We start from the raw sequence: 22,500 nt of genomic DNA on the forward strand, positions 1-22,500 counted from the left end.
AACTCGTAGGAAAACATCAGCAGGTGATGCAGTCTCCTGGATTCTCGTATTATGTAATCAGCAGAGTGCAATGGTCGGTACACGTTCCTTCTTGATACATACATACATAAGTGCATACACCCGTACATAAATTCATACATACATAGTCCCTAGTGCCTTTGACATGTCTCATAACAGATGGTCTTTTATCTGCGGAGGGAACGTCGGCCACGCCCATGACAGCAGCAGTAAACATTAGATTAATAATGAGGTCATCCGGATCCAGGTATGTCACCTGATCTGTTTGGGCTTGACCCTACGCATGGCATTAATCAAACTGTCGTTCAAATCTGGACTTCCTTGGTTTGTTTACATTGTTTCCAGAGCTCCGTGGACATTCTGCTGGCGTCTAGTGTCCGAAGACGATTTATGACAAGCAGGCAGACTGGCGGAGAAATAGACAAGATTCCGGACCTAGTGTAGGGAAGTGATGATGCGAACGGTTTTGTTTACATGACCCTGCTTCTGACGAATGAAGGAATCAGCCTGCGTGTCGTCAAGTAGTATTTGATACAAGAGCACTCTCTGAGAGAGAGAGAGAGAGAGAGAGAGAGAGAGAGAGAGAGAGAGAGAGAGAGAGAGAGAGAGAGAGAGAGAGAGAGAAAGGATTACATTAGTCTGTTCCACTGATTATTGCATCACCAAGCGAACCGGCGACCGGTCCTGGTACAGGACTGCTGCAGAAATTTTCCTCCCTGCCCTGACTTTTGGGACCAAGGTGGATTTTCCCAAACTGGAGGGCTTCCCCAAAGTATGGTCTCGGCCGCTAGGTCGGGAGGACGTCCCTCTGCTGTATATAATGAGAACCTTCGGTCTGGAGGGGCACAGATCTTCTCTAGGCTCCAGAGAGAGAGTAGTGGGTCCTTTAGAAGGTGGGAGGTTGTCACATTGTCTCCGATAACGTCCGTCCTAATTAAAGGATTAGCTTGTGATTTTTGCTGGAACAGGGGTTAGCTAACCTGCAAAATGACTCATCTAGAATACTCCAACGGAAGAGGCGAATACCCAGGGCTTCTGGACCTCGATGGGCTCCAGCCGAGGGACTTGCTTCCGTACACTACAACTTCGCTGGACGACTTATGCAGCGCTTATTTGACCAAGGACTTTCCGGATTACCCTGACTGCCAGTCTGCTCTGAGCTCGTTCCAGGGAAAGCCGTTCACGTCCTGGAATGGCGAGGTAAGTGTCGACGGGAGGATCCAGGGCTCTGGAACTGGAACGAGTGCATGTCTGTGGAGATTTCACTGTTGTTCATATGACATATCTTCTTCGTTCTGACTGTGTTCCCTTGCCTGGAAAACTGAGCGATCCTACTTTTGATACCCTTCGGCAGGACTGCACCGATTGGGCATCCTTCGTGTGCGAGCGGCGGGGCATCGGGTGCCACGAAGTCGACGTGACCCAGTTCTCAAGGGTCACCGGCGCCCAGCTGGAGCGCTTCAAGATCCAGCACTTCAGCGCCCTCGTCAGCGACCTCTACGGAGCCGTGTTCTTCGAGGAATTCAGGGCGCTGAGGAAGATGTCGAAGACCAAAAGTGAGTTTCTTTCCTCTCTCTCTCTCTCTCTCTCTCTCTCTCTCTCTCTCTCTCTCTCTCTCTCTCTGAAACACCAGTTGAACGCTGTCCGGGAGACAATCTCTGATGGAGTTGTCTAGATTCCAGTACACTTGATTATTATTTTGGTATTGTCTGGATTCCAGTAGCTTTATTATTACAATGGAATTATCTAGATTCCAGTAGATAGATTATTATAATTGAATTGTCTGGATTCCAGTAAATTGATTATTATAATGGAATTGTCTGGGTTCCGGTAGACTGATTCCAGTAGACTGGTTACCACAATGGATTTGTCTGGATTGTAGTAGACTGATTATCATAATAGAATTGTCTGGATTCCAGTAGACTGATTCCAGTAGACTGATTACCACAATGGATTTACCTGTATTCCAGTAAATTGATTATCATAACAGAATTGTCTGGATTCCAGTAGACTGATTCCAGTAGACTGATTACCACAATGGATTTACCTGGATTCCAGTAGATTGATTTATCATAATAGAATTGTCTGGATTCCAGTAGCCTATCATAATGGAATTGTTTGGATTCCAGTAGACTGGTTATCATAATAGAATTGTCTGGATTCCAGTAGCTTATCGTGATGGAATTGTTTGGATTCCAGTAGATTGGTTATCATAATAGAATTGTCTGGATTCCAGTAGCTTATCATCATGGAACTGTCTGGTTTCCAGGCCGTTCCAAAAGACGAGGCGACCTTCTGGACGGCTCTGACGGGGCAGCGCAGGGCCTTTGTCTTTCTTCAGAAGGGGATTCCAGTCTCCGCGAAGACACCTTCTCTTCCTACAGCTACGACACTTGGCAGCTCACCGAAGAGGAGTTCCGCGAACTGGACAGGTACTGTCCGCCGGAGGAGGAGGACGAGGACGACTACGATCCTCTCCAGCACCTTACCCCAGGGGACGATCCCTACCTGCTCGACGATCTGGTCGACCTCCACCTGGGATCGCGTTCTCAGGCGGGTGAGTGTCACGGGATGTATTCTGTAAAGTTTAGTTGGATCGTAGATAGGATCGTCGGATCGTTCGGCGTACAGTATATAACAGGATCCTGAAACTTGAGCTTGAGGATCGTAGCTAATGAGATTTGGATCGTAGATTATTCAGTATCGAAACAAATCGGAAGTCCTTTTTGAAATATGATAGGATCGTCGGATTGTTCGGCGTACAGTATAACAGGATCCTGAAACTTGAGCTTACCGCTTGTTAGGATCGTAGCTAATGAGATATGTTTAAGATCGCTTCTCTTGAAGGTTGACTTCCGATTTTTTGGAAGATTAGTAGGGGTTGGGAGGTCTCTCTCTCTCTCTCTCTCTCTCTCTCTCTCTCTCTCTCTCTCTCTCTCTCTCTCTCTCTAGCATGTAAGTAGAAAACAATATGACTGTCACAAAAGGAACGGAATGACAGAGAGAGAGAGAGAGATAGAGAGAGATATGAGAGGTCTCTAGAAAGAGAGAGAGATATGAGAGGTCTCTAGAGAGAGAGAGAGAGAGAGAGAGATATGAGAGTTCTATAGAGAGTGAGAGAGAGATGAGAGGTCTCCAGAGAGAGAGAGAGAGGAATATGATAGTTCTCTATAGAGGGAGAGAGACAGAGAAATATGAGTTCTCTAGAGACAGACAGGGAAATATGAGAGTTCTCTAGAGACAGAGAGAGAGAGAGAGAGAGAGAGAGGGGGGGGGAGAAAAGTGATTCTCCAAAATCATAGCATCTCCTTTCCTTCACTTCACAGCTGGGGTTGGCCCTCGTCTCTGCGCAGGCGCCGAAGAACAAGGAGGAGGAGAAGAAGGGGAGGAATCTTCTTCCAATGTCCACGAAAAAGTCAAGCGGTCAGCTAAGGAGAAGATTAAGACCAAGTCTCGAAGGGGAGGTGAGTAAGTCTGCAAATTCTAAAATTCCCAATTTTTCAACTGAATACATAGAGTTTAGGCCAAAGGCCCAGCACTGGGACCTATGAGGTCATTCAGCGCTGAAAGGGAAATTTAGGGTAGAAAGGTCTGAAAGGTGTAACAGGAGAAAAACCCCAAAGCAGTTGCAACAACAAAAGTCCTAATAAAATAAAAAAGGACAAAATTAATCAACAAAATCAATAAACAAATAAAACGACCAAAACAAAAGGAGAATTGCTTTAAGGTATCCATGCATTTTCAGAGAGGAAGCCTAAAGTGTGGGAGTTTTTGGTGCGTCTTCTCGTCGACCCCCAAACCAACCCTTTGCTGGTCCAGTGGCAAGACGAAGTCAGTGGGAACTTCGTCCTCAACCAGCCTAGCATCATCGCTCGTTTGTGGGGCGCCAGGGCTGGCAATCCCGAACTCTCGTACAACAACTTCGCCAGAGGACTCAGGTGAGTCTCTAGAACCTCAGGAGGAGCCTATGCTCTCTGTAGGCGACTCCTTGGAGTAACTTCTTCACCTGTATTATGTATGACAGATGGGGATCTCAAAAGGAAAACTGCAGTGTCTGCAAAATTTTCGAAATGGACATATGGCACCTATTGGGCTCGTGAAACTAATACACAAGTTACTGCGGTTTCAGAGTGATTCTTCAGTGCTTTATTTAGGGGGTCCCATTTGCAGTATTTGCAAAATCAGTAGTAAGGCAAGGGAAAACTGCAGTATCTACCATTTTTCTCAGTTTTGTATTTTTGTAGACACTGCGGTCTTCCATTTCTAGGGCAGTATACTCTCTAGGGGCAATCCTGTGTTACTGTGGCAAATGTGGTCACCTTCTTCTTCTTCTTCTTCTTCTTCTTCTTCTTCTTCTTCTTCTTCTTCTTCTTCTTCTTCTTCTTCTTCAGGTGGTCAAAGCTTCCTTCGTCAGGGTCGACCTCATGTTCTGTAGTAGGAAGTTTTGGCAATTGCTTAGACCTGCTGTATCTTTCTTTTCATTGTTCTGCCTCGAAAGTTCTCACTCTCTAAGTCCAACTGTCTTGATGAACAATAACTTCTTTCGTACCGTTTCACGTAAATTCTTGTGCCCAATGCTTTTGTACAAAAAAAAAAATAATAATAAAAAGTTCATTTTTGTTTGCTCAAGAATTGCTTTACTTTGTTGAAGAGGCTTGGCTTAGCTGAAGCTAGCTTAAGGGATCACTGAGCAGTTATTGAAGTCGATAATCCAACTCACCCAACCAATATTCTCATTCTCTCAGGTACCACTACAGCACCGGCGCCATAGAGTTAGTACCTGAACACAACTTCATGTACCGCTGTGGTCCCAAGGCCTTGAAGTTCCTGGAGGCCCTGAAGAAGGCACAGTCGCCCTAAGGGCTGCCAGAACTGGAAGTCAACCTGGCCAGTCTAACGTCCATAATCTTAGAGTCTTTTAAAATACGGGTCCTTCCTAACCAGCGATGCATGTAGGGCGTAGGGCGTAGGTCCTCTGGAAGAACTCGACCGCCCTCAGTTCCTGCAGACGCTGACGCTGAAATGATGGAGGTCCTTCAGAGTCAGGAGTGAATCTCGCCTCATGCAGAGTTGTACATTCTCAAGCCCTTGATCAGCAAGGTGGCCAGTCCCTCAGTGTCTGAGGTGCAAGTGGTTCCAAGCAAAGAAGATGCCTGCGCTTGACGAGCGACGCCAAAGCATTTACTAGTAGACCGTTCTAAGCCTTGTTGTCAGGTACAAAGTGGAAGAAGAAGAAGAAGAAGAAGAAGAAGAAGAAGAAGAAGAAGAAGAAGAAGAAGGTGGAGCATATTCTGTACGCAAACCTTCAAAAAGTTCTTCCAGAATTTGTTGATGAACAGAAATCGACGGATCTACAGATAGTTTCTGTTCAGTGTGTGTACATGTGTGTATATTAACCTGTGTGTGAGGAAAATACGGGTCTCAGAGAGTTCCTTTGTAATTTAGTTTTTTCAAGTGACATTCTTTTATACTAGATATGTAAGAGTTCCCAAATACAGTCCAAGAGAAATGAAATGAGTCTTTTTTTTTTTCCCTCATCACCACGAACGCTGGTCTTAATTTTTTTTTTTCTGCAGAGGTTTTTGGAGTTATATGTTCAGTCATCTCACGAGAGAAAGACTTTGGTTTTCTCCGTGATTTTATTTATTTTTTTAAAAACGGCGCGAAAGGGTTTTATATTTCAGGTGGTTTTCTCTCAGAAAAACCCTGTCCTGTGTCTTGTGTTTGCATATATATATATATATATATATATATATATATATATATATATATATATATATATATATATATATATATATATATATATATCCTCATAGGCTGCTTCTACTTTATGAAAGTCTCTCGAAGCAAAATACGCCAAAGAGACACGCGCAAGCGCGCCTACCGACAAGAGCACAATCTAATGCAAAGATCACTATTTCGCCAGAGTTCAACTCTCCAGGATCGCAGCCCGCCGAAGGAAAAAATAAATAACACAAGTTACTGAACGTGTTTTTTTAACATGTGCCGTAGGACAAGTGACTGTCAAAAGGTTTAGGAAAAACAGTTTTTTTTTTTTTTTTTTTTTTTTTTCTAACCAAGGTCTGTTGAACAGACCTTGACTTTTGTAACTGTATAAACGGAGAAAAAGAAGTGATAAGCAAAACATGTTTATTTATATATATATATATATATATATATATATATATATATATGTATATATATATATATATATATATATATATATATATATTTATTTATTTATTTCTGTACGTGTTTCATTCCTGCGACCAGTGATTCATCCTTAATGCGGCGTTCGTCTTACCACCAAACAGGAATAGGAGGAATCACAGAATCGTAGGAATTACAGGAATCATTCGAATCACAAGAATCACATGAATCGTAGAAATCAGAGGAATCATACAAGTCTCAAGAATCACAGTAATCACAGGAATAATAGGAATCACAGGCATCTTAGGAATCATAGGAATCATATAAATCACAGGAATCACATGAATCATAGGAATCACAGGAGTTATAGGAATCACATGAATCATAGGAATCACAGGAATCGTACGAACCACATGAACCACAGGAATCGTACGAACCACATGAACCACAGGAATCATTGGAATCACGGGAATCATTGAAGTCATAGGAATCACAGGAATTGTAGGAATCATTCCAGCTCTCTGCTGACGTTTGAATTTCAGGTGTCTATTTAATTTTTTATTCCTTTGTATTTTTTTATTTCTCTCTCTCTCTCTCTCTCTCTCTCTCTCTCTCTCTCTCTCTCTCTCTCTCTCTCTCTCTCACTATAGTCTGTTAACTCTGTCCATAAAGGTTTTTACCTGAAGATTTCAAGAGAGAGAGAGAGAGAGCGAGAGAGAGTGTGTGTGTATATATATATCTCACCTGGCCTCTCCTTTCATTGGTGAGAGAGAGAGAGAGAGAGTATGTATATATCCCACCTGGGCTTTCCTTTCATTGGTGAGAGAGAGAGAGAGAGAGAGAGAGAGAGAGAGAGAGAGAGAGAGAGAGAGAGTGTGTATATATATCCCACCTGGCCTTTCTTTTCATTGGTGAGAGAGAGAGAGAGAGAGAGAGAGAGAGATCCTTATGACCACTGTTGACAACAATAGACAACTTTTCATTTTTCACTATTTCCGGGTTTTGCTGCGTAATAATGGAAACACGGAATTTTCCCTTATGTCCCGCGCACTAACTTGTATCCCTATTACTCTATAGATTTTTTATAGATTGAACAGACCAGCACTTCTCTATTGACTTATAGGTTTTTATAGATTTCCCAACAGATGTTGGGGTGAAAGATAGATCTTGTAAGAGGTAGATTCTCGTTAATAGTGGATTGCGTATTCACGAACACTTTCAGTGTAGCTTTGTTATCTGATGGTCGGTTTCTCTAGCTGTGTATGGCAACACCCACTTTCTCTCTCTCTCTCTCTCTCTCTCTCTCTCTCTCTCTCTCTCTCTCTCTCTCTCTCTCTCTCTCTGGAAACCCGTTTTAGGGGTTACTTTCCAAGATCTCTTAATAAGGAATATGGGGGAGTATACTTGTTAATTCATTCACCTCTCTCTCTCTCTCTCTCTCTCTCTCTCTCTCTCTCTCTCTCTCTCTCTCTCATGTGCATACTAGCATATAAATTAATATCACATAACTCATACATACGTACTGACTGAATTCTCACTGAAACTCGCTTGAAAAACTGTCTGAGTTCTCTCTCTCTCTCTCTCTCTCTCTCTCTCTCTCTCTCTCTCTCTCTCCTTAGATTTCCAAAAGGCCTTTGACAAAGTTCCACACAAGAAACTAATGATAAAAGTTAGAACTTTATGAAGTGTAGAAGAAATAGCAGACTGGATTGAAGACTGGCTAACTAATAGGAAACGGAGAGTCATAATAAACGGCGAAGAATCAGAATGGGCAGATGTGACAAGCGGAGTTCCTCAGGGTTCTGTCCTTGGCCCACTCCTGTTTTTGGTTTACATTAATGACACTGATGTAGGCTCAACTAGCAGGATAGCCAAATTTGCAGATGACACCAATCTAGGTGTAAACGCAGCAGACCCAGAAACAGTGGAAAGTTTAAGAAGTGACCTAAGGAAAATAGGAGAGTGGTCAAAAAGATGGCAAATGCCTTTTAACTTGGATAAGTGTAAAGTTACAAATAGGAACAAACAACCCTCTTGCCAACTACATGCTGCTTGGGAATGATATAAATAGTGTAGAACAAGAAGAGGACCTTGGAGTCATTATTACCAAGGACTTACAATCCAAAACAGTGCATAAAAGCTGAAAAGAAGGCACAGTAACTAGTGGGATACATAAGGAGGCAGTTCAAATACAGGAACGAGGAAACGGTGCCGCGGCTCTACACATCCATCAAAGTTAATTCCATCCATCAGGCAAATAGGTTACCAAAGACGACTGGAGAGCCTGAACATGTATGGCTCAGAAACACGACGATTGCCAGGACAACTAATGGAAACATTCAAAATACTGTAAGGCATAACAAAAGTAGACAGTAACCTCTTCACACTAAACGAAAACCAGACGTGAAATAATGAACGGAAACTAGGACTGAAGAGATACAACACGTCTTCTCATACGAGACACTTGGAACAAACTGTGACCAGAAGTTGTCAACAGCATCAGTGATCAGGAAGAGTTTAAAAGAAAGCTAGACAAAATCATTAGAACTGTGAATGAACAGGAAAACCTGCTCCTAGAGATAAGTGAGAACATGACGTCTCCTCGGATGGGCTAAAAAGTCTTTGAGACATTCTCTCTCTCTCTCTCTCTCTCTCTCTCTCTCTCTCTCTCTCTCTCTCTCTCTCTCTCTCTCTCTCTCTCTCGTTGGAGCCATCTTGGTTTTATTGCAGCCGGTTGACCCTGTCCATAAAGGTTTGCAGCTGAAGATTTCAAGAGAAAACGTATCAGAAAATGTAAAAAATAAGCATAAAATATTTTGGTTACTTTGCCGCTCGTTGAAGTCTCCTGCGAACTGCTGTTTCGAAATCTTTCGCTCGATTACCGGAGAGTATTGCGGAGCTGGGAAATGTTTAAAAAAAAAAAAAAAAGAGTGAGCATTCGATGAAATTTTTCGGTAAAAAAATAGTGTCTGGCAACTGATTTTGTGCTTCGCGGAATTTATAAAAAAAAATATTTATTGCGTATTACTGTCAGGTCGAAGGTATGCTATGAAAAGGGTAATATGTATTAAATATGAGAGAAGCTGGAATAAAATCATATTTTAATTGATGCAAAAATACACTCAGACCTCATGTTTATATTTGTGAACATTTATCAACAAATCAATGGGACGTCTTTGGAAAAAAACATTATATAAAATAAAAAAAAATTTTTTTGCCTTGGAAAAAATATGAATTATAATGATTTTTTTTATCTGATAAGTAATATATGTTTATAACTTTTTACTTTAGCAGCAAGAGTTTTTAACATTTGCACGTGAAGAATCTTTCCAAAAAATAAAAAAAAAATAAAAAAAAAATCACCAGAGGTGACTACAGTCTGGAAAACCCCAAGTTTTCAACCACTGAATTTGGGCCATAGAGTTGGAGGTTTGGTGGTGGGGGGCGTGGTTAGGTGATCCCCTGGTTGGGGAGGGGAGGAGTGGGGGGAGCTGGTTCAGGTGATATTTGTTTTTGTTTTCCCATTTTGCGTTTCTCTCTTTGTTTCTCAGTTACTCAAATACACACACACACACACACACACACACACACACACACACACATATATATATATATATATATATATATATATATATATATATATATATATATATATATATATATATATATATATATATATATATATATATATATATATATATATATATAAAAAAAGTAGGATAGGTCTTTCCCCAAACAGCCCCGGTGTCACCCTATGACACAAGAGTCAGCTGGGGTCAAGAGAAAAAAAAAATAAAAAACAATGGAGGTCCCAGAATCCCAGCGTCGTTACCCCATTGCGTCATCGTACTGAGAGCGCGTGTAAAACTCTACGGAATGCCATGGACGTAATCGTTCCCCCGACCCTCGTGTTTTGGTTCTGTTATTATTGTTACTCTCGTTCGTGATCGCGCGCCCGCACGCGTGCATACCTTTCTGGATTTCCCTGCCTGTCTCGCCCTGCGGAATTCGCGGCGCCCGTAAACGGCTTACAGCCAAGGGGACGTTGCGGTGAGGGGGAGAGAAGGAAGAGGAGGGGGCCGCCAAAACCTGGAAAATCCATCGGCCAAGGAAAAAACGTTTGAAGGAGAAGAAGAAGAAGAAGAAGAGAGAGAACAGAACACTCGATGCACAGAGCATATAAGGAGGAGAAATCGTGCAGGGTCCGTCATTCTCTACAGTGGTCTCGAGGAGGAACTTCGGGATTATCATCATCATCATCATCAGAGCTTCGGAGTCCAGCTCTCCCGATCAGAGATTTCCGAGAAGAAGAAGAGGGAGCATCGGATGTAAACAAAACATGAGTCTGTGCTTGTCCCAAATTCAAATCCCCGGCGGGGGAACGTGCGTGCCTCCTTTCCCCACCCCGTCCTGCGGCGGCGACGACGACTTTTTCCCGGAGGACTTCGCAGGACTCGAGGCCTCCTTCTTCAGGAGCGACGAGAGGCTCCAAGGAGGCTGCTTCGACTTCGACGTCCTTTACGATACTTACTTGGCGAGATTCGGAAGGTCGGTCAGCCTTCAGGGTCAGCGTGAGGAGACTGGATGTGGTGTCGACTCAGTCCTGCTTTCTCTCACCAGTGAATGGAAAGGACAGGTAAAGAGTGGGACATACACACTCTCTCTCTCTCTCTCTCTCTCTCTCTCTCTCTCTCTCTCACCAATGATAGGAAAGGTCAGGTGTGATATTCTCTCTCTCTCTCTCTCTCTCTCTCTCTCTCTCTCTCTCTCTCCAATAAATGGAAAGGTCAGGTGTGATATACTCTCTCTCTCTCTCTCTCTCTCTCTCTCTCTCTCTCTCTCTCTCTCTCTCTCTCCTATAAATGGAAAGGTCAGGTGTGATATACTCTCTCTCTCTCTCTCACCAGTGGTAGGAAAGGTCAGGTGGGATATATACTCTCTCTCTCTCTCTCTCTCTCTCTCTCTCTCTCTCTCACCAATGAAAGGAGAGGCCATGTGGGATATACTCTCTCTCTCTCTCTCTCTCTCTCTCTCTCTCTCTCTCTCTCTCTCTCTCTCTCTCTCACACACACACACACACACACACACACACACACAATGAAAGGAAAGGTCAGCTGCGATATATAATCTCTCTCTCTCTCTCTCTCTCTCTCTCTCTCTCTCTCACCAATGAAAGGAAAGGTCAGCTGGGATATATACTCTCTCTCTCTCTCTCTCTCTCTCTCTCTCTCTCTCTCTCTCTCTCACCTCTCTCTCTCTTTCCAATAAATGGAAAGGCCAGGTGGGATATATACTCTTTCTCTCTCTCTCTCTCTCTCTCTCTCTCTCTCTCTCTCTCTCTCTCGTATAACATGAGAAAAATGAAATATGATTGACGTTAGAGACAGATTCAGAATACCACCGCAACGCCAGATCACTCACCCAATCAAATCTTCCATTTCAGGACTGCCAAGAATGGTCGGGAGGCGGAGTGAGAACGGGAGAGTCACACACAGCCGTTGAGGGATTCAAAGGTAGAGTCATAGAGGCTTTGGAATGCCACTCCTTCCTTCGTGTTCCCCCTGAAAATCTTTATAGCAAGTGATGACCACGAGTACTACAAACGCTTTCAAGTTTTACATTTTGGAATTTCACTCTATCCTACGTGTTCCCCAGAGTTCAGTTTGGTCCATTCGAGTTTAGAACCAGAAAACGTTTAGTTAGCTTTTCCTTATATAATCTTTTTGGGAGTACCAGTTTTACATCGACCATACTTCCCCTGTTTCTGGGGAGTTTTTTTTTTGGGGGGGGGAGGGTTAAGGACAGGTTTTTATTATTCTAAGGACGTTTATTTATATATAAAAAATAGGTTAGATTAAAAATATGTCGTGAAAGCTTACGGTCTCGTCACGCCAAATTTCACAACCAGGCTCTCTCTCTCTCTCTCTCTCTCTCTCTCTCTCTCTCTCTCTCTCTCTCTCTCTCTCTCTCTCTGTGCGTTTTTGTACTCATGTCTACGTGCCTGTGTCCAGATCATTCCAGCGAATTTTGCATGATTTAAAATGTCCCCATTACTGACCAGATTCTCAATTAACCCAAGTCCAGCTGTAGACGAAAGTCCCAATAAATCCTAAGAGATGGTCATTGCTCCGCAGGTAAGAAGCAACAGTGCCTTCAGGCGATGCAGAACGACCAGCAGCAACATTTCAGCAACACGAGCGACGACAGATTGCTACTGAGCGCGGCTGAAGATTTGCAAGACTACCCTCCTGAATTATTGAATTCGTCCTCACTTGTCGTAAGGTCACAGAGTGAGGCCTTCTTCTCTCCGTCCCCACCACTTCGCTTTGGTTCTCCCACGCCTTCTGATTCCTCCTCCTCCTCCTCCTCCTCTTCTTCTTATTCTTCTTCTTCTTCTTCTTCTTCTTCTTCTTCTTCTTTTGCCCTGGACAGCAGCAGCTGGGACCTGACCCAAGAAGAGTTCCTGGACCTCGATCGCTACATCCCACCAGGAGGAAGATGGGGCGACCCGACCTTGGATTTACTCGGCTCCGTCGAAGAGCCCTTTGCCTACTCCTCCTCCGAAGGAGGAATTGAAGGATTAGGAGCTTACCCCTCTCTCGAGGGAGTGAAAGAAGGCGCCGCTGCCGCCGGAGGGGGGGAGGAGGAGGAGGAAGAAGAGGAGGAGGAGGAGCGGCTTTCCTGGGAGGGAACGGAGGTGGAAGGTAAGCGATTTCTTGGAGTTATAAGCGTTTTTCATTATAACTGTGCTCAGACAGATGATAGATGTGATCTTTAAACTGGTGATAATTGTGATCACCGACGAAAGAATCACTTATCCGCATAAAATGCTGATCATTTCGTCCTCTTTTCAGAGCCGTTGATATATCTGGAAGTTTATGGCAACCAGGCGAGCTATCTGTGGAGCCAAGGCCCGAGGGAAAAGGCGAGCAGCGCCGTGTCCCAGAAAGTGAAGACGACCTCGAGGAAAGGAGGTATTGTTTCTCAGTTTACCCCATTATTATTATTATTATTATTATTATTATTATTATTATTATTATTATTATTATTATTATTATTATTATTATTATTATTATTACTGAAGAAAGGCACTGATTAACAAACAGACTAACCAAGATACAAGTGGATACTGACTTGATAGTTATTAATATGGAAGAAAGTCACTGATAAACAGACTAACCAAGAAACAAGGGGATACTGGCTTAAAGTCACTGATAAACAGACTAACCAAGAAACAAGGGGATACTGGCTTAAAGTCACTGATAAACAGACTAACCAAGAAACAAGGGGAAACTGGCTTAAAGTCACTGATAAACAGACTAACCAAGAAACAAGGGGATTCAGGCTTAAAGTCACTGATAAACAGACTAACCCAGAAACAAGGGGATACTGGCTTAAAGTCACTGATAAACAGACTAACCAAGAAACAAGGGGATACTGGCTTAAAGTCACTGATAAACAGACTAACCAAGAAACAAGGGGATTCAGGCTTAAAGTCACTGATAAACAGACTAACCCAGAAACAAGGGGATACTGGCTTAAAGTCACTGGTAAACAGACTAACCAAGAAACAAGTGGATTCAGGCTTAAAGTCACTGATAAACAGACTAACCAAGAAACAAGGGGATTCAGGCTTAAAGTCACTGATAAACAGACTAACCAAGAAACAAGTGGATTCAGGCTTAAAGTTACTGATAAACAGACTAACCAAGAAACAAGGGGATACTGGCTTAAAGTCACTGATAAACAGACTAACCAAGAAACAAGGGGATACTGGCTTAAAGTCACTGATAAACAAACAGCCTAACCAAGAAACAAGGCAATACTAATTTAAAAACCTCTCTTCTCGATGCAGAAAGAGGCCCCAAGATTTGGGAGTTTCTGATGAGACTCTTGGCCGATCCTATGACCAACCCGGAATTGATCCGATGGGACGACCTCGCCAGCGGGACCTTCATCCTGACCCAGCCTGGGGTCATCGCCCACCTGTGGGGTGCCAGGGCCAACAAACCGAGCCTCTCAGCAAACAACTTCGCCAGGGGCCTCAGGTGGGGGACACAAATAGCATTTTTGAGTTTGAGGGATTTCGTTTTGTTTATAATGATTGGTCAGTCTCTCTCTCTCTCTCTCTCTCTCTCTCTCTCTCTCTCTCTCTCTCTCTCTCTCTCTCTCTCTGTATATATACATAAATAGAGAGAGGGAGAAAAGAGAGAGAAGGAGAGAGAGAGAGAGAGAGAAGTGGTCCCAGCCTTGCCATACACATATAGAGAAACCAAATTAGAATTCAGTCCCATGGAAGGGAACCAACTTGACTTCGGTAATGAATTATATACCTAGTGGTCAGTCGACTGTTGTGTGTCGCGTTGTAAGAAATCCTAGGAACTGACAAGCACTCTCCTCATCCAGGTACCATTACAGCACGGGGGCCCTGACAGCTGTGTCCGAGAGACACTACGTGTACAAGTGTGGACCGAAAGCCCTGAGGTACCTCGATTGTATTCAGGGGAAAACGGAGGAAGTCAGAGAGTGCCGGAAAGGCGAGACGAAGCAGCAGCAGCAGCAGAAGAAGAAGTCCGCTAGTCTTACTCAGGGTCGTCGCTGAGTGTGGCTAATGCGTGGATGGGTTACCAGATGCATTCTGAAGTGGGTGGGGGGAGGTGTCAACCTTTGATTTGTTGCTTGAGGAGTGAATTGGGCAGTGACCTTTGCCTTGTTACTTCGATGGAGACCTTTGCCCCTGTTAAGAAAACCTAACAATATATATATATATATATATATATATATATATATATATATATATGTATATATATGTAAGTGTATATATATATATATATATATATATATATATATATATATATATATATATATAAATGTGTGTGTGTGTGATTTAGTGCCTTACTTTTGTACTCAATTGTACTCACAGTTAAGCTCAATGATAATTTGAGGCGCCCAATTTCTGTGATATGAAATCAGCCACGATTTGTTGAATTTTGTTGATGTCTTGTTAATAACAAATAAACTGTATTTTATATTGCAATATTTCATTTACAAACTGGTAGAAAGAGGAGTGCCGGTATAAAATTGGCAAAATATTCTGTACAAGGAATCCCAACTTTAACAGGCAAATAGAACGAACAAGGGGAGCCGTTTGAAAGGCAAATCCTGACTAATGCTACTACTACTACTACTCGAGCCGTCACTTGCTATAATACATTTCCAAGCACAGAGAGTCATCATGTTTGTTGCATGAAACCTACTCTGCACTTTTCCATACCTGACCTAGCTGATTTTGCTCTCAGCACTATGTAGGCTGCTACAAACAGTGCGAGTTATTTCCTAGTATCAGGTTTTAATGCTATACCCAGTTTGCTGAAGGAGTTTTATCCTGGCCACAATTAAAATGTGGAACAGGTCGCCTGAGTGCAGTTGTGGAACCTTCTTCTGACCTCCAGATGTTTAAGCTGCTGGTGATAATAACGTCTCCTGAATTTCTAAAGGTGTATTAGTTTTATTTTCTGTTCCCTCGTCGTTATTCATTGTCACTCTAACTTTCTCTCTCTCTCTCTCTCTCTCTCTCTCTCTCTCTCTCTCTCTCTCTCTCTCTCTCTCTCTGCAGGCTGATTTGCCTTTGGGGCCCTCTGTCCATAAGAGTTTCCAGCTGAAGATTTCAAGAAGGAAAATAAAATCAGATAGCATCTGTTGACGTGTAGGTCCTAATATTTCTGATTCCTTTGTTGCCACGAACACACAGATACTTCTAAGACGAATTCAGTGTTTTGTGATGTGTCTTGGAGCTTTCCAATATCGTAGTTGGCAATTTTGTGTAGTAACATTCAAGAATACTGTTTCATCTGTTTAGAAGTCAATTTTTGTGTAGTATTTCTGAATGGAATCTGATAGCATTGCCTCAGAATGTGAGGAGAAGATAACGAATTAAGAATCTAAGTATAAATTCGGTTCTTATTGGTTCTTAGAAGATCAAAGTGCCCCAATTGGAAGGTATTGTTTCGGTAATCACGATGAATATTCATTCATGCCAAGAAGAATGGCCTCTGTGGGGTCTCGTACTAATTTGGGAACTGTCATGGTACCTGGTGTGGCATCATCTTCAGCTGGTAATGTAACGGAATCAAGGAAATGAATAAATATTTAGGGGTAATCAGTGAAGCTTAATGATCAGTTACCTGACATCACCTGAGAGATGAACACACCACAGTTCGACTCCACAAGATGAAAATCTATCTTCTCCTGATGGCTAGCTTACTGTGGTGGATTGAATCCTAGGTATAGGAGGGCACGGGACTAGCTAGCTTCACACCTGACAGACTCATTGAGAACCAGAAAATAAACAATATCTGGCATACGTGAACACTGAGAAAGCTTAAGATAGATTCGATGCAGAGGCAGTTTGGACTTTGCTGATGTGGAACAGACTCCCAGAGGATGTCGTACAATCGGAACTTCAGAAGTTCAAGCAAAGGTGCAATGCATTGCTACCCTAGAACTGTTCTCCTTGCATTTCAATATATTTGTATCTATTTGTTAGTTTATTAATTTATTTCTTTTTAAATAAGTGAGTGGGATCTCTTCATTCTGTATTTCCCTTTATCTCCCCTGACTTTTTCCTAATGAACACCTTAATATTCTCTGGAAGCTTGAATTTCAAGTCAGTGGACTCTTTGGTGGGTTTGTTCCATATGAAAAAGCTTCATCTTCTGAATAATATTAATGATAATAACTGAAGGGAGAACCATTGGTCTGGTGGGAAAGGCTGATACAATTCTGATTAGGGGACAGTGAGGAGAAACTGCAGGAACTATGGAAATAGTTTTAAAAGTTTTTGTTAGAGGGGTAATCAAAAGTGATTGTAAGCAAGGATAAGGAGAATAAGGATGAAGACTGAGTGGGGAAAGATTATATGAATGGATAAACAACAGGGCTGTTAATTTGTACAGTTATTTGGGAGTAGGTTAGGTTAGGTTAAGTTAGGCAGTAGGGTGTGCGTGTGCAGAAATCTACAAGAGACTTGGAGTGTCTGCAGATGATAAGGTGGGAAAGCATGAAGAACTGAGCTCATTTTCCCGCATGGAAGTGATGTATGGACTTTTCGTAAGAACGTACAAATAAAAAGAAGGAAGTTATTTTTGCTGCCGAACTTGGCAGCTAAACTTAAGTTCGGCAACTGTATTAAAAATGGTCAGAGTCTGCTCATAGAGTTCGTTGTTTGTTGGCTGGAGACAGGGGCAATTTTCCCCTCATGGAGTGATGTATGGACTTTTCGTAAGAACGTCTGAATAAAAAGATGGTAGTTATTTTTGCTGCCGAACCTGGCAGCTAAACGTAAGTTTGGCAACCGTATTAAAGCGGATCAGAGTCTGCTAATAGAGTTAGTTGTTTGTTGCCTGCAGACAGGGGCAATTTTACCCTCATGGAAGTGATGTATGGACTTTTCATAAGAACATACAAATAAAAAGATGGAAGTTATTTTTGCTGCCAAACCTGGCAGCTAAACTTAAGTTCGGCAACTGTATTAAAACTGATCAGAATCTGCTAATAGAGTTAGTTTTTGTTGCCTATAAAGAGGGGCAATATATAGGAAAAGGTGATAAATAAATGAATAGAGTGAATATAAAATAAATCAGACACACCTGAATTCAGGAGATGCCAGCAAGAGAGAGCAGGGGTGAATTTGCTCATTGCTTAAACATTTGGAGATCAGAAGGCTTCACAGATGCACCAGGCAGGCTATTCCACATTTTAGCTGTGGCCAAGATGAAACCCTCTCTCTCTCTCTCTCTCTCTCAAGAAACCTGATTGACAGAGAGAGAGAGAGAGAGAGAGAGAGAGAGAGAGAGAGAGAGAGAGATGGGTCTGGAAATACCCAAATACCCACAGTTTGACCTAGGTCACCTTGGTAGGCAGCAAAAAGTTGTCCTGTTTTCTGCGAGACAATGCTGCAACTTCTTGATGTATGTATGTATGTATGTATGTATGTATGTACATGTATATATATATATATATATATATATATATATATATATATATATATATATATATATATATATATATATATATATATATATATAATATATACGTGTATGTGTGTTTTCTAGTCAGAGAAGACGCAAATGAATAAACTGATTTAGGTTCTTCAATGAATGACCTGGGATCCAATGTCAGATGCCGAGGAAGAAGAATATAACCACATAATTTACCTCTCTCATCAGAGATTCCTAGGGATTCCCCCCCGATCATGGGTAAAAGAGGACCCAGCGAGAGAGAGAGAGAGAGAGAGAGAGAGAGAGAGAGAGAGAGAGAGAGAGAGAGAGAGAGAGAGAGAGCGTGCGCCTGCGTTTTTGCCCGAGTGAAAGTTGTCTGTACTCATGAAACGTTCCTGTTCCACTTGTTTCGTTTTATGCCCTAACATTACCTCACTGGAATTATGGCTCATCAGAGGCGTTCTTCTTCTCTTTTCAGGCTACTGTGTCAGCCCAGACGATAACAGAGGAAGGCCTGTGCATTCCGGAGCCGAAGGAACGTCGCAAAGACCTCTTAAAAGGAGCTTTTCAAGTGACGCGTCACTAAACGCAAGGTGGTACAAGCGAGGCCTTCTCCCTAGAGGCTGAGAGCGGCAGAGGTAAGTAACAATGTTCCTCTCTCGTCTCTTGTTGGCACGTTTGCGTTTTGGACTCGAGTGGGTATTCCCAAAATTCTTCTTCTTCTTCTTCTTCTTCTTCTTCTTCTTCTTCTTCTTCTTCTTCTTCTTCTTCCTCCTCTTTTTTTTTTAGAATTTGTTGCTGTAATAGACGCAACCTGTTGGATAATAATTGCATAAAAGTGATCTTGCATACCTGTTACACCAGAGGCCCTCTTGGAAAACCCAGCTTAGCTCAGTTCAGCTCGTCCCGAAAAGGAAGAAGCGTTGCTTCGTGGGATGGTGGTAAAGAAAAAAATGATTGTGATTCTCCTAGCCAGAGAGAGATGGAGGTCGAATAGAATTTTTTTTATTTATTTATTCATTTTTTTTTTTTTGAGGACTTTGATGATGTTCCAGACAGGTACTGGCTGAAGACAACTGATGGAAAATGTTCTTATTGTAATCCGTAACTTTGTCACTTTTTTTTTTTAGTCCGGAACATTGTCCTTCTTTGGTCCGGAACATTGTCCTTCTTTCGATCCGGAACATTGTCCTTTTGATCCAGAACATCGCCCTTCTTTGATCCAGAACATTGTCCTTTTGATCTGTAACATTGTCCTTTTGATCCGGAACATTGTCCTTCTTTGATCCGGAACATTGTCCTTCTTTGATCCAGAACATTGTCCTTCTTTGATCCGGAACATTTTCTTTCTTTGATCCGGAACATTGTCCTTCTTTGATCCGGAACATTGTCCTTTTTTGATCTGGAATATTGTCCTTTTGACCCGTAACATTGTCCTTCTTTGATCCGGAACATTGTCCTTCTTTGATCCGGAACATTGTCCTTCTTTGATCCGGAACATTGTCCTTCTTTGATCCGGAACATTGTCCTTCTTTGATCCGGAACATTGTCCTTTTTTTGATCTGGAATATTGTCCTTTTGATCCATAACATTGTCCTTCTTTGATCCGGAACATTGTCCTTCTTTGATCCGAAACATTGTCCTTTTAATCCGGAATTTGAACGAATAAATAAGCTATATAAACCGGCCACCACAGTGCGTAATTTTTTGCGTTAACGTCGAGTGAGACGTGGAAGGAGAGAGAGAGAGAGAAAGAGAGAGAGAGAGCAACGGCCCGAGCTCGAGCTGCACCTAGAGGTGCACGTCTGTCACCAGGGCGGGCCCCCTTTCCCCCTCCCACTCCCTCCCCCTCCACCTCCCCCAAAATCCCAGAGGGATCCAGTTAGCGGCGTACGGGAAGACAGTGTGCGTGTGTGCGACCTTGAGGAGAAATAGGAAAAGTTGAGCATATGCCTGGCTCTCTCTCTCTCTCTCTCTCTCTCTCTCTCTCTAAGTACGCTAAGTGGGGATGTCCAATCACCAGGGTGACCGGTTTTATCAAGCTGTTGTTCCGATCAGTAAGATGTTTTGCATAATGCATTACGCCATCAGGTATACGGTGGTGTGCCTAAATGTACTTTCTACCGCCCACATTTTTTTTTCGGGCTAAGCTTTTTCGATGGATGCTTTGCAGATAATATGTGACTGTTTTTTTTTCTGTATGACTCATTTTTTATCTTTTATTCATTCAGAAAGCTATTTCTGAGGTTTAATTAATTGTTGAATTTGGATGTAGAATGAATTCACATGCTAGAATAGATGGGAGGTATGTATGTATGTATATATATATATATATATATATATATATATATATATATATATATATATATATATATATATATATATATATATATATATATATATATATATATATATATATATATATATATATTTATATATATATACACACACACACTGTATATGCACAAGTAATAGCAGCTTCTGATTATAGACTTGAAGGCCCAGTCTTCCTCAGAAAATTCGTGGGAATTCCTGAAGGTGGCTCGTGGAGACCCACGTACCTGTGGATGACTCAAAAACAGTGTTTTGCTTATGCCTTAGAAGCGTCAGCTGACCTCTCTCTCTCTCTCTCTCTCTCTCTCTCTCTCTCTCTCTCTCTCTCTCTCTCTCTCTCTCTCTCTCTCTCTCTCTCTTCTTTCTGCATTAACTTTTATACCTTCTGTTACTTCTCTCAGATTAGTACCATATTCGTTTGGATGCCTCTGGAATTTCAATAATAATAATAATAATAATAATAATAATAATAATAATAATAATAATAATAATAATAATAATAATAATAATAATAAATGCTACTTTCCTTGTCTGTATTCATAAAAAAAATCTATTTATTTAAGTTTAAAACTCTATCAATGTTCCACTTTGATGAATACAAGATCATTCTTTATCAATAAGTAACTGTGTGATTATTCTGTAAGAACACTTTCTCAGCCACTTTATAAGTGCTTTTAAGTGTAGTGAAAGTGAATATCCAGTGTTTTCTAGCCTATAAGATATTTCGTATTGTGTATTTTTATTCCAAATGGAAGTTAAACATAAAAAATGCTTAATGGAAACTTGTCAATTTCATCTTATTTTAAAAGATTCAGCTTTGAAAAGTGATGACGTATTCGTATGGTAATCTTTGCAAAAACGTATGATATATATATCATTAATGGTTGCTAACTAATCAATAGAATGATTAAGGTATCATTGCTAACTAGTCCATAGAATGATTAAGGGATCATGTATGTTAAATGGGATTTAGATTTACTTAATTTACTTAAGGTTGTCATAAACTTTTAGAAAGAAAACGATGAATAAAGAAAACGCGATTGAACGGTAGCTCTTGTTTGGTGAAGGTAGGTTTTTTTTCTTCTTCTTTTATAGCTGTTATTTAGTCTTTCAGTCTTTTATTTACTGAGGAAGGGATTTTGGAAAGAGCAAAAAAGACATTTTTTAATTGTAAGTCGAAACAAGTTTGGTGAAATAAAAGAGAAAATAGGGAGAAAGTACCCAAAGATTTTTAGCAAAAAATTAGCCCGATACAAAAAATAATTTACAGCTTTTATATAAATCATTTTAATAATTTCGTGTCAGGGCTTTTAGGAACCGTAGGATATATGTTAAATTACCGTTTCAGGATAAATTACAAGCAGACCGATGCTTTTAACATTAAGGTTAATGTTTCCCACGAACGTTTCCGCGGAAACCGTTTTCTATCGGCGTTGGACGGCATCGTACATCTGGCAACTATAAGAACGTTTGTTCCTGCATAGGCTACGTGAAAATGATCACACACCGCAATCCTACTAGGATGAATACCAATCTCTCTCTCTCTCTCTCTCTCTTTCTCTCTCTCCTGACCTGTTTAACTTTCTCTCTCTGTCTCACTGAGAATAACTAGAGTTAACGTTCGCTCTCAAGCTACGTGAAAATTATCACACATCGCCATCCAACTTAGACGCCCGAGACTGAATACCAGTCCATCTTTCTCTCTCTCTCTTTCTTTCTCTCCTGACCTGTTTCTCCCTCTCTCTCTCTCTGAGAGTAACGCACCTGTAAGTTCATCTATCCCCCACCTTTCATCACCGTGACTCAGCGGTTTTCGCTCTGAATGAATGTGGTAAAAAACGAGGCATAGATATATTTTTTGCTCTACTTTTAAAATTCGGGTCGGTTAGTGAATGAAGACGACGGTGACGGTGCAAGTCTTAACAGCAGTTACGTTGGGGACGAATAGTTTCTAGGTTCAAGGACGTTGAGGATTTATGATAAACAAATGGTTTTTGAG

The 22,500-nt window shown here is 41.6% G+C and overlaps 3 protein-coding genes across 3 annotated transcripts in view; 2 read left to right on the forward strand and 1 right to left on the reverse strand.

Moving 5' to 3' along the window:
* Positions 1–5,719, forward strand: part of LOC136829823 (uncharacterized) — a 5,938-nt gene extending 219 nt beyond the window's left edge. Inside the window, exons 1-6 of the mRNA XM_067088776.1 lie at positions 1–1,218; positions 1,373–1,574; positions 2,288–2,575; positions 3,345–3,482; positions 3,764–3,956; positions 4,764–5,719. The exon at positions 1–1,218 is cut by the window's left edge and continues 219 nt beyond it. Coding sequence (XP_066944877.1) covers positions 1,006–1,218; positions 1,373–1,574; positions 2,288–2,575; positions 3,345–3,482; positions 3,764–3,956; positions 4,764–4,878 — 1,149 coding nt within the window. The 5' untranslated portion in view covers positions 1–1,005 and the 3' untranslated portion in view covers positions 4,879–5,719. The remainder of the gene's footprint in view (positions 1,219–1,372; positions 1,575–2,287; positions 2,576–3,344; positions 3,483–3,763; positions 3,957–4,763) is intronic.
* The window catches only part of LOC136829975 (uncharacterized), a 94,003-nt gene that overhangs the window by 42,493 nt on the left and 29,010 nt on the right, over positions 1–22,500 (reverse strand). Inside the window, exon 7 of the mRNA XM_067089151.1 lies at positions 18,844–18,981. Within this exon, the coding sequence (XP_066945252.1) occupies positions 18,844–18,981 (138 nt within the window). The remainder of the gene's footprint in view (positions 1–18,843; positions 18,982–22,500) is intronic.
* On the forward strand, positions 9,890–14,917 carry LOC136829821 (uncharacterized). The gene is made up of 6 exons (XM_067088774.1): positions 9,890–10,804; positions 11,612–11,681; positions 12,303–12,872; positions 13,023–13,142; positions 14,024–14,216; positions 14,575–14,917. The coding sequence occupies exons 1-6, from the start codon at positions 10,508–10,510 to the stop codon at positions 14,768–14,770; spliced, it is 1,446 nt and encodes a 481-aa protein (XP_066944875.1). The 5' UTR covers positions 9,890–10,507; the 3' UTR covers positions 14,771–14,917.

The sequence above is a fragment of the Macrobrachium rosenbergii genome, chromosome 45 (genome assembly GCF_040412425.1).
Source record: "Macrobrachium rosenbergii isolate ZJJX-2024 chromosome 45, ASM4041242v1, whole genome shotgun sequence".
Taxonomy (NCBI): Eukaryota; Metazoa; Arthropoda; class Malacostraca; order Decapoda; family Palaemonidae; genus Macrobrachium; species Macrobrachium rosenbergii.